Source organism: Rhagoletis zephyria, unplaced genomic scaffold (assembly GCF_001687245.7).
Source record: "Rhagoletis zephyria isolate East Lansing unplaced genomic scaffold, Rhagoletis_zephyria_1.1 Rzeph_scaffold_08104, whole genome shotgun sequence".
Lineage (NCBI taxonomy): Eukaryota > Metazoa > Arthropoda > Insecta > Diptera > Tephritidae > Rhagoletis > Rhagoletis zephyria.
Window position 1 is genome coordinate 15549 of NW_016165184.1, and position 12973 is coordinate 28521.

The 12973-nt window shown below is 39.6% G+C and overlaps 1 protein-coding gene across 1 annotated transcript; it reads left to right on the top strand.

Moving 5' to 3' along the window:
- Positions 1–6414: 6414 nt before the first annotated feature.
- LOC108374755 (irregular chiasm C-roughest protein-like) lies at positions 6415–12967 on the top strand (the record flags this gene model as incomplete). The annotated part of the gene is made up of 8 exons (XM_017630773.1): positions 6415–7339; positions 9909–10109; positions 10181–10357; positions 10428–10530; positions 11720–11847; positions 11951–12377; positions 12452–12779; positions 12843–12967. Coding segments are annotated over exons 1-8 (2248 nt in total), but the record flags the coding sequence as incomplete, so codon positions are not given.
- Positions 12968–12973: the final 6 nt, after the last annotated feature.

A 12973-nucleotide genomic window follows, 5' to 3' on the forward strand; every position in this document is an offset into this window, starting at 1 on the left:
CTGTACGAATAATTTTTATTTCCACTCAAAGGCATTAGTAAACATTGCTGCAGAGCCCCATCGAGCTGTATTAATATTTAAAATGCATAAAAATATTACTGGCGTTTATTATTACTACAGCCCTTTCAAATATGTATGTAAGTGAATATCTGAATTGCGCCACAAAAAACTGCATTCAGCCCACAAATCGACGCAACTGACCAAAATACTTTTTGCAGCATTTATTTGATTTGAATTTAAATTGACATTAAGCGGCAGTTAAAAGGATATATTTTCACACAGCGCCTCACACACACACACACACACACACACACACACACACACACACACACACACACACACACACACACACACACACACACACACACACACACACACACACACACACACACACACACACACACACACACACACACACACACACACACACACACACACACACACACACACACACACACACACACACACACACACACACACACACACACACACACACACACACACACACACACACACACACACACACACACACACACACACACACACACACACACACACACACACACACACACACACACACACACACACACACACACACACACACACACACACACACACACACACACACACACACACACACACACACACACACACACACACACACACACACACACACACACACACACACACACACACACACACACACACACACACACACACACACACACACACACACACACACACACACACACACACACACACACACACACACACACACACACACACACACACACACACACACACACCGACAATATGAAAGGAAAGCAACTAAAGTAATTGTGGTTGGGTGGGTGGGCGATTGTTTGCTGGTCCGCTTTCATTAACTACTTTCGACTGCGCCCGCAAAGTGCATACACACACCTACATATATGCATACCTACACGAACACCCACTTCAAACTTACATACATACATATGTACATACATATATTACATGGAAATTTAAAATGTAAGTACAAAGTGTGTGCGCGCGCACAAACTTGACCTACAAAACTTCGCTAGCTCAGTCACCGCAAAACATGCAACATGCTGCGGTAGAGCGACAGCAGCGACCGAATAGGCGACTGACTGGGCGCCAGGCCAAAAGTCAGCAGCCGAGAGCAAAATTTGAAAAGGTATACACGTATGTTAGTATGTGTGTGCATATGGACTCGACTATGTATATTGTTAAATAAGTCAGTGCAATGTGCTGCGACCCTGAAACGGCGCATTTGTGTGGGTTAGGCTAACAAACTAGCTATTGGCCGCCTAGCTGACTGCCTAGCTGCCTGACTGACTGACTGTCCCACCGTTGACAGCGTCAATGCCAAACGTTTACTAAAATTACATCAGCTTTTGAAAATTACTGAAAAAACTGTTAGCCAAAAACCAAAAAATAGTAGCCAGCAAGAAAAAGAAAATATGGAAAATGCAACAGCACAAAAAATGAACTCGTACTCGTATTTAAAAACTTGCTGAAGAGCTACGCAGGCAAGGCAGGAGAGTAACTTTTTATTTTTTTTTTTGCTAGTACTTTCCTACTTTTTCGCTGTAATCACTTTATTTGTATGCATTTACACTGTTGTATAGCGGAAATCCATTTTATACTCAGCCACGCGTGCAAAGTTGCATACGAGTACATATTTACATTCACAGCCTGGCACACCACGAGAAAAAAAAACGTGTGTATTTACAGTTAATTCCTTTTGATGGAAAAATCGTTATTGCGCTGAATGGTTTAACGAAATGGGCAAAACGTAAAAACAGTGCAGGTGCCTAGTACATAAATGTGGAAAATGTGAAGCCGCATTGCATTCAGCCTCGCCAAAAAGAAAGCGTTACCAGCGACTCATTGCATTTGGCTAATTCGACGCCCACACACCCCACCTGCGCTTGTATGTATGTGGATGGTTAAAGCATGTGCGCTGGAGTAGCTGACAGCCTTTTAGGAGAATATGTTTTAAAGCAATTCGTATAGTAGTTATAATGGCTCATAAAAATAAGTAGTAAGCATGTGATTCCTTTACTTGTTAATGCTTTTCGGTTTGTGTGTGCATTCAACATTGAAGATGGCCTAAAGGCCGATAGTATGTATGTAAACTTTTGCAATGGTAGATATGAAGGCGCACTCACTCCCACGCACGTTCATAGTTAGCAAATAGCATAACCGCTATAGTCACCACCCTCTGCCCACTCACTAACCAGCCACGCAACAAGCGGGCGTTCAGCGTGCTTTCCAATGCCGTTCGCGCCATAAACACTAATGTTGTTCGTCCAGATATACAATTTCATATAAAAATTACTCAGGTTACGTTGCTCATAAAAAGCTTAATCGTAAATGTAATCGTGGTTTATATGGGGTATACATAGGTAATGGGTTGAAAGAAAAGTGGAAATGGTAGCTTATGCGTGTACATACATACACCAGAAAGGACACATAAAGATATGAACAAGGTGTGCTGGACTTACTTTTTAACCGACTTCACAAAATAGAGAATATTTTTTTTTTATGTATGTTACCGCATAACTTAAGACCACGTTAACCGATTTCTATAATTTAAAGGAAGTGTATTACCTCACAGGTGGTCGCATATTAATTTGGTTTAAATCCGTTCATCGGATCATGAAGAAATTAGCGGTAATCTTAAATTTGTATATGAGAATTGAAGTTGGTTTTGTTTTTTGCTTAAAAATTACTTGTTTTAATTAAACGACACTAATTTGAATTTAGTGAAATTATAAAAATAATACCAATTTCATTAAAAAAATTATGGATATAAAAAATATAAGCAGTATCAGGATAGCAGAAATCTTTTGAGACAGTAATCGAAAAAATAATCAGTAAAACAACCCTTTTCACATTCGAAACTGCATTTTTCCCCACAGGGCCATCGCGAAAAGTGGGGCATTCAATTTTGAAATTTGAACCGATCTTAATGAAATTTCGCACACTGGTGTCATTTAGCCCAACTTAAAAGATAGGGATAGGGTAGATTTTATCCCGTTTAGACAAAGGGGCGCGGCAACTCCCATACAAACGGTATTTTTCATACCGCATACCTCTGGAAGCACTATTTGTGGTAGATATATGAAATCAATACTATACTCACAGACTGAATTTTTTATACTACAACCTGTTAAAAAATTTACTTCAACTCAAAGTATTTTTTAAGTTAAATAAATTATTACAAAATGGATGTCGATCGAGTCGTTATATCCCAGAAATGGTTACTGGTTTCATAACGGCTTTTAGACATAATTGCATGATCTACACTTTTGTCTAATCTATTTTTATGATAAACCTTACGGTTTGACCTTAAAAATTTTTTTTTTACAGATCTGGGATCGATAAGAACTTTTCACATATCATTTATAATGACGTTCGTAACTTTCATACCAATTTTTAGCTTTATGCGAGTTACTGCAACCTTGAAAATCTAACTTGACCGGGCAAACAGAAAACAATTTGGTAAATATGGTTTAGATAGAGTAGCAATTAAAAAATATTTGTTAGTTAAAGTAAGTATGTATGTACTTATGTATGTATGTATGTATATAAATGTATAACTACTCAATATGTTAATGAACACAAGCATACATACATAAATATCAAGATTGCGCCGATTGCAGCAGAACTCGTGAGAGTAAAGGCCCGTCCACATAGAACTTTGGCGTTGCGTTGGCGTTGGCGTCGCTTCAACAGCTGACTATGAATACATGAATTCAAACGCAGCCGTCCACATAGCCAAAATTCGACAACGCTCACGCCAACACAAAGCAAAAAGATGGCCAACTCTCATCTTTTCGCGTGCGTCGCTCGTCAGCTGTTGCAAATAAATAAAATTATGTGAAATATTTTCCTTTTTAATCAAGTGCGGGCAAGAAATATCGTTTTTAATGCAATTATTGATATGAAATATTAATTTATCTGTCGTTAGTATGTTAATGTAGTGGCCCAAGCATTCGCTGCCAAGCGCTCATTGTAGCAAGCATACTTTTAACGTGCGTTCTGTCAAACCAACGCCAACGCCAAAGCCAACACGAAAGTTCTATGTGGACCGGCCTTAATTTTGGCGTGACGTCGCCGTAAAGTTGACAACTGAAAGCGGCAAATAAAACTGCTGTCTAGTGATATGCTGAATTGTCGGTACCCAATACTTAAAAAAGGTTTTGGTACCCAATACTTCCTAATCGGTACCCGGTACTGATTCTTTACATTAAACCTTCGTCATTATATGCATTTCAAGTTTAGAAAAAACTTTCATTACTAATTTATATGACATCGGCTAAAACACTTGAACTTATCGCAACAGAGAAATATTATTTTATCAGTTTTAACCTTAGTGGATCCAAGGTTCATGAAAAATACTTTGACGGATGCAGAAGCCTTTCAGGGGGGAGATTCCATACGTCAGCAAAATCGATACCGATTCGAAAATTGTCACTAACTGGTTACAGAATCTGCCCGCAGGCCTACAAAAATGATATCGTCCGATTCAACTAGAACAAAAATGATTCAAACAAGTAAGAGTTTCTCTGTATTATGGCCTCAAACCGACATATATTTATAAATCTTTCATTTGAATCAGTATTAAAAGCTCTATTGACATTCGGTTTCCGATAGGCGAGTCTCCCCGGAACCGTTTTTTCCATATTTTTGGCCTATGTGCCCTTTTATTCGAAACCTAAATGTTTCGGTACCGAGTATCGAGAGTATTGGATACTTAAAAGTATTGACTCAGCACATCACTACTGCCGTCATCTCGACTGTGTCGTCAGCCAGCAAAACAGCTGATTCTGTCAAATTCACTGAGAGCCGCGATTAGCGGTGTTGCCATCGGCGCCACCTTCTGTATTCTCTCCACTGTGCATCATATGTATGCAGCTATGTGTGTACACACATTGTATATAAATATGAATTAACATACCTTTATATGCGCTCAAAAATATTTTAGCATTTTGCACTTTACACAAGCCGTTATCTTTGCCCATGCGCCGCCATATTAGCGAACTTCGCTGGCGGCGCATCGGCGATATCACTTTTTATTTAATATGCTTCCACTTCATCACAAATAATGGATTATATGTAAATCTCAACTTAAATACACACTGTAAACACCTAACAAAACAAATTTTTGCACTTAAATACTTAATTTAAATCACAATTTAATAAAACTGTTCACGAAGCGCAGAAAAACGAGCAGCAAACACTAACGAAAGTTGAAACACGACTGAGGATACGGAATTGGAGATGGCAAAAACACAGAGAGGAAGGAAATCAAAATTTAAATTACAATACATATTCAATGATAGTTGTGACACAAACCTCATAAAAAAGAAATCAAATAAATTTAGATTTTGCATGTACTACTAAAAGTATTTCACATGACTCACCCTTTGATTTGATCGAAATTTATGTAGGCACCTAAGCGTACACGTCACTGCTATGTATCTATATACAGTTGCCAGTGTTGCCATTTTGACCTTTTGGGGCTACATTTAGCTCTTTTCATTTTAAATTGCCCAGAAATTTGCTCTTAGCCTCTAGCTCTTTTTTTGGCACTTTTAAATTTGAAACAGCATTTTGGGGCGCCAAAAATCGTAACTTAATTTTAAACATTAAATTTAAACATTTCTGCTGTTTGTGTGGAAAAACACATTTCCGACTGAAAGAGCGATTGTAACAAAAATTTAAATTGGACGCTTTTATTAAATTTGTCTAAAGTTTAACATTTTCTGTCCGATTTGGGCGTTTTTATGCTTCACACTTTCGTTATAAAATTGTCCTTCGCCTAACTTTTTTAATTACTTTTATTTACAAAGTTTATCAACTGAAAGGAATGAATAAAAATGAGCAATTTTCGAAACGGCTTAAAAATTTCCTTATCTTTCGAGTTTAAACGCCTGAGACCCAAAAAGTACTATGTATTCCCATTGACAACGTAATGAGACTAAAAATTTCTTTCAGATAACTTTCGAAGAAGATTAGTTGTGTTGCTTCTCTGGAGTTTTTTTTTTTGCAATAACTAAAAACGACTTAGGAAATAGGTTATTGCCTATATCTCGAAAACACTTACTTGGAAATATAAATTAGACTTATTTTCATGTTTAGCGCCCCTAAATCAGTCTAACAACTTGTGTAATTAATGAATTTGTAATGTAACTTTTTACCGATATTTTAAGCAAACTCGCAGTCGACATATAAACCTTATTTTTCATATTTACAATAAAATGTCAATTTAAAAGCGCAAAAATGGGGTCATATGTTTACAATTTAAACTGCGAAAACGTCATACATATAACATACTTGTAATGTGTACGCATTTTTCACTCATGTTTCCCTATTTTCTTTTTTTATTATTCAATTGCAGGCTTTCGCATCCTGACACGTTTTGTGTGCGAGCCTATACAAGAACTTTATCGGAATAGCATTTCCGTAAGAGGAACAAAAGCAGCTACAATACGCTCCTTACTACTTGCTGCAACGACTGCTGTAACAACAGCAGCACGCACAACAACAACAAAAAACAAACATTCAGAAAATGTCCATATCAAAAAAGTGCACATATCTCGCTTTTATGTCACGGCCGCGCAGAACTCCGGCCTGCGAATGCACCAACAGCCATAGTTGCAGCCACAGCCACAAACAGAACTGTAAAGGTAGTTACCACCCACCTCATCAGCACCACAACCATCATTACCAACCAAGAGCATACATTCCATCCAGTTGCTGCACAACGACAACGACTCGTCTCGGCTTTGTTGCAATCCTACTGATGTCGTTGTTGCTGCTTAGCACCCAACTGCACTCCACAGAAGCCAAACCCAAGTCGCGTAAAAGTTCCAGCAGTCATCACAATAACGATGAGAAATCACCATCGGAGGGTCAACGCTTTGCAATGGAGCCGCAAGACCAAACCGCTGTTGTGGGCTCACGTGTTACGTTGCCGTGCCGCGTGATGGGCAAGGTGGGCGCACTGCAATGGACCAAAGATGATTTCGGGCTGGGGCAGCATCGTAATTTGAGCGGCTTCGAGCGTTACTCGATGGTGGGCAGTGATGAGGAGGGCGACTTTTCGTTGGATATTTATCCGGTGATGCTAGACGATGACGCCAAATATCAGTGCCAAGTGGGACCTGGGCCGGAGGGTGAGGCGGGCATACGTTCACGTTTTGCCAAGTTGACGATACTGGTGCCGCCGGAAGCGCCGAAAATTACACAGGGTGAGGTGATATTTACAACGGAAGACCGTGAGATAGAGCTGGAGTGCGTGTCGGCGGGAGGCAAGCCAGCGGCCGAGGTGAGTGGAAGACGCTTTTATTGCTATCAAAAAGTTACGTATGGGTGGGGAATACACACTTTGCGTTGAGTTGCGTAATAAAGAAAACACTTTTGATTTAGTCGAACTCAATAATTTTCACAATTCCGCCGGAACTACCACAGAACACAGTTGACATTTTGGTTCCTCGTTCCTTCTTGTACGTATGAATAGTGAAATGCTTCTCGTTGGCATTTTGTTCGCTATTCCTTATGCTCGATTTCCACTAGGCATTAAATGGCAAAAATGACAAATGACAAGTTGGGCATTAAAAAATTTTCGTGTCCATTATACTGAGTTTCGCCTGAAAAAAAATTCACCCGAAAATTTGGCATCCGCCCACAGTAAAACCATGGAAAGGAACCAAAAGTGAAACGTGAACCGGTGCGGGAAAAATGAAACTCGTGATAAGGCTGATTAAGTTAATTTTCACAGGGTATTTTTTTCGTCATTTCAATGCCTAGTGGAAATTCGGCATTAAGGTTCTTCGTTCTACGTATTTGTAATTGAACACTACAAAATTTTGCAATTTTCACAGAATATTTCTTGTGCAATCCGATTGTGCTGTTAATTATTATTTTTTTATTTTTTTTTTATATTGGCAAAAAAGTACTGGTAATAAAAATTGCCGGTATTTTTTATAATTTTAGTTATTTTAGTGCATATCCGGAGAGGGTGACACCTAATTTATTTTTAGTAAATTGAGCGCATGTCGGTGCGACATCTGCCGGTAATAAGCACACAACACCTGCCGTTTAAAATCTGCTACTGAGCAGTTTGGAGCACTCCGCATTTGACTAGATGGGTAGTGAAACTCGATGCAATCAATACATTATACTATGTTCAAACAGCCACCTAATGGGGAAATTAAGAATCTTTCACCAATTTAAGCCTTAATTGCTACCCAATTTATCAAACAAAAATTCTATTTATTATTTGTGTTAGATTCTTACGCAACCCTGCTAGGTATGTTTAATTTTGACTTGGAGGTATGTTTATTGAACAAAGAGCAATCAGCTTTCTGGTCCTTTTCTACAGCTGATAGTGCATCAGGGATGGAAAATTTAATTATAAAATTGTAGCTAATTTACGGAAAACTTTACCTTAAAATAGACGGATGTACCAAAAAAGTAAACATGTATTTCTATATGTATAAAGAAAAATATGAGGATAACAATTCCCTCGATAAAATATCAACTTCTGTACCACATTAAACAAAATTTGGCTATGATAAGAATCTCTTCGAGTAGCGCGAGACGAAACTATGTTGTAGAAAAGGTGAATCACTTTCACACTCGCAGTTCTTCGACCACCCTTCTGTATCTTTTGTATGCCCCTTCACAAAGGAGAGAAGCTATTAGACCAGTTGCCCGCATCAGAAAATGGATTGAAATGTCAATAAAAATAAGAAATAATTTCCTTAGGAGTTATTTGGCTACGTTCCAAATGTACCTAAAATTGTGTGTTTGTACCGAATGTACTTTCAAAGTAAATAAAGGTACGATTATACCAACTTTTCCATCACTGTATGTAATCCAGCAGCTGATTTCGTATCGCAAATTGCGCATTTGTCGTGTGTGTGAACACCAATCTTAATGTCGCAATTTAAGCCTTAATTGCCTCAGCTAATTGGCTTATTTGAATACAGTATATTTTGCTTTGCTGCCTCTATGCTTAAGTGCACATTTAAGATACCTACCTCAAAACGCGCATCAGAGGCATTATTTTTAAAATTTATAAGGAAACTGCTCCTATCGATGTATTCAACATACCTGCACATTGGCGATACCTGCCTTAAAAATTGTGCGACTAGTATCAATTATCAATGAAAGTATTACGTTTACCTGCACTAGCCCTATTTTGCTCATCTCGCAGAACAACGAAAATGGCTATTTATGTAGTTATATAGATAATTAGATAGCAATCGGTAAAAATTTCGCTTGCAGTAATTTCTACATGGTAAGGGCTCCGCCAATATTTGGTTTCATAGGGATTCGGATACCTTCCTCATTGAAGTAGTAAAGAAAATTCGCTTAAGTGCCTTTTTCGGTTACGTACACAAGTTTTTCGTGCAAAGAATGAAGTGCAGCTAAGCAAAATATACTGTATATTAATAACAGTAGCGAAAATATCCGATTGTGCTGTTGTTATTGGCATATTTTCTGTCAGCTGTGTTTGACGACACGCAACACCTACTGGAGAAGAGCGATTAAGAGCTACTGCAGTGTTCCTCAAAACTATTGTATGAAAGGAATTCCAGTTTGATTCTTAACCGAGTCCGGTTTCCGTTAGTCTATTTTGATGCCAAAACTGCAGTTTCGGTGCCAATGTGGTTACAAGTTCCGGCGGAAAATAAGGTTTAACAGTTTTAAAGCTTAGCCATAGTCGCTAATGCATGCGGTAATGCAGTGCAAGCAGATAAAGCAGTGCATCTACGCACTTCGCTTATTTTCGGTTGTTTTAATTTATTTTCTTATCGCTTCCGTTGTATTCCTCAATACCTTCTTTGCCTAAATTTTATCACAAATTTTTTCTTCTTTCCCCTTCGCAGATTACTTGGATTGACGGTCTGGGCAATGTGCTCAGCAAAGGCATCGAATATGTGAAAGAGCCGTTATCAGACTCGAGACGCATAACAGCCAAGTCGATACTGAAGCTGGCACCGAAGAAAGAGCATCATAATACGACTTTTACATGCCAAGCGCAGAATACAGCGGATCGCACATATCGCTCTGCCAAAATACTAATCGAGGTGTGTAAGGCGGCATGAAATTATTTTTGAATTTTTATTCGTTTCAATGCAAATTATCTCCCTGAATTTAGGTCAAATATGCACCCAAGGTAGTGGTAGCCGTCATTGGCGGCGCCTTGGCTGGTGGTCGTATTCTCGAGGGCTCTGAAGTTATACTATCCTGCCAGGCGGATGCGAATCCACCGCCGCAGAGTTATCGTTGGTTCATAAACGATGAATTGGTGACTGGTGATTATACAACGAAAATGGTGAGTTCTGTACATTCATTTCGCTTTCTATTGAGAGAAAAACTCATTGCTTTACTTTATTTGCTTGCAGATCATACACAATGCCACGCGCCAGCATCATGAAGCTTCGGTTAAGTGCGAAGTTGTCAATGCGGTGGGCAAAAGCGAAGAGACTGAAACCTTGGACATCAGCTGTGAGTATTAGAGTTTTAGATATATTTTTTAGATAGAGGTGCACAGATCTTTAAGAAAGAAAGTTCTTTGAAGGGGGTTGATACCTCCGACGCGGTGAAAAGATATTTTCAAACGAGGCACTGAAGATGCGCCTACAACGCAATCAATTTGGGTCCAAACTAAATTTAACAAGAAATGGTAGAAACTCGATGTAAAGAGCGTTCGCTCTCTTTTAATGAGTTTAACCTTCTCTAATCGCCGTCGATGAAACCTATGGTGATCCTATGTTATCCCCTTGGATTTTATTCGATAACCAGTTCTATGAAGGCTCGCACCTCCTCCCGCCTCTGGAAAATTATTTTTTCTAACTTTTTCAAGTGGTAGTTTCGCAGGTGATGTGCCTGATAGTTCGCGCTTTGCTTGGTCATGTACATAATTGGCTCCGGTACAATTGGACGTTTCAAAGATCCGCGGCTCGCCAAATCATCAGCCAGGTTAGTGCTCTGAAAGCCACAGTGCCGAGGTTATTCTATTTTTCAACCATGTACAGCCTCAACTTACATTACTGATCGATTTTTGGTTAGGTATGGGCAAGTTTCAAGGCCTTCAGAGCAGTTTGGTTGTCACTGCAGACCACTACCTTAACTAAGTATTGCCAATAAACCTCTAGTTCTGTTTACCGTCTTGAGACCGTCAGTATATTAAATTTTTACCGAGCTTCTCAATAGAGTTTCTGGATTTCTCCATTCTTTTCTTGTAGAGAAGGTACCAAAGGACATTCCAGATAAAAGTTTGTCATTTGCGCTTTTTTCTGATAACCTTCCAAACAAGTCTCTGTGTCCGGAACTCTGATCTTCGTGCCATAAGTCAAACGACTGAGGTCGACAATATCGACTCGACATATCGTCTCTTCTTGCTCTTGGAGTTTGTAATCCCGGGGTGAAAAATCCCACAGGACACCGTTCTTATTGCCGTTCTTATTACATACAAGGACCTTATTGTTGTGACCAAGGTTCTACGCTGAAATGCTACAGCAGAATGTGCAATGATCACAGGAAATGCCGGTCTCAAACCCCAAGACGCTGACCGACAATTTTAAGTGCCTTTGAAGTTGTGTTACTTCCGGGAAGGTTTCGGACCAAAAAATTGAGATTTTAAAACCTATCTAGAAACTTAATTTTTTAATTAAAATAATCTTTTTTCTTTCAGATGGTCCTATCTTCCGACACCGTCCCATCTCTGTTGAGGCAGATCTCGACACCAATGCCAATTTGCGTTGCGACGTGGATGGTAATCCGACGCCAGAAATCGAGTGGATCAACGAGAATACCGATCAGGTACGTCCATATATTCGTCTCAAACTACAACTTCAAATGATTATCTCTCACATAACTGTGTAAAATGTTCTCTCATTAATATTTACTAAATTATTTCCAACAGGTCGTTGGCACTTCGGCGAATCTTACACTTAAAGTGACTGCTGAGTCTGCTGGCCGTTACTACTGCAAGGCAATAGTTTCCGGATTTCCAGAAATAGGCGCCGAGGCAACGATTTTCGTTAAGCGTGCACCGATTATCACCTCGCATAAGGTGCAATTCGGTGCTGTGGGGAGTCGAGCGAAAATCGATTGTGTGGCTTTCAGTGTGCCCAAAGCAGAGCAGATTATTTGGTCATTCGATGGCAAGGTGATAAATATGAGCACTGCCGATCCAGATATATACATTTTCGAGGAACAACATCTGCCAGAGGGTGTGCGCGCAGCGCTAATAATCAAAGAGAGTCGCTCCAGTCATTATGGTCGCTACAATTGTACGGTGATGAACTCGTATGGTAGTGACTCATTGTTGATCAATTTAAGACCAGAACGTGAGTTTTAGAGATTGAAATGAGCTTTTGTGTTGTTTTTATTATTGAAAATTCTTTTCCAATTGCTTTGCCAGCTGGTTCAGTGCCCGTGCTGCTTGTCGTTATGGGCTCACTCTCCTCGGTCGCCATTGTAATAATGATTGTGATGCTGGTGATTGTTTACATGAAACGCAGTAATAAGAAACCCATGCCGGCGGATGTCATACCGGAGGCATCGCGTGGTGGTGATAAACTTTCCGATCTGAAGAACGAATTACGCAGCAAAGCTTATGATGTTGATTACTCAGAGGCGGGCTCTGATGGTTTGGCGATCAATCTGACGCAAACATCCATGCCTGATGTACAAATGAAGGGCGCCACGCTGGGTGTGCCACTGGCGGGGCCAGTGAAGTTGGACGACAGGTGAGACTCAGCGCATTCCTTTTATGGCAAGTGCGTTTTAATAAAATAATTTTTATTATACAGGTTCTCCGGCGAATTCAGTTACAGCCGCCAATGCCACATCAAAAATTTGAAGAACAAAGAGACTGTCAACGGTTATGCGCCCTATTTTGAGTACGCGCTCGACTATAGTGCTCCCACGGAGAGTGGCAAGC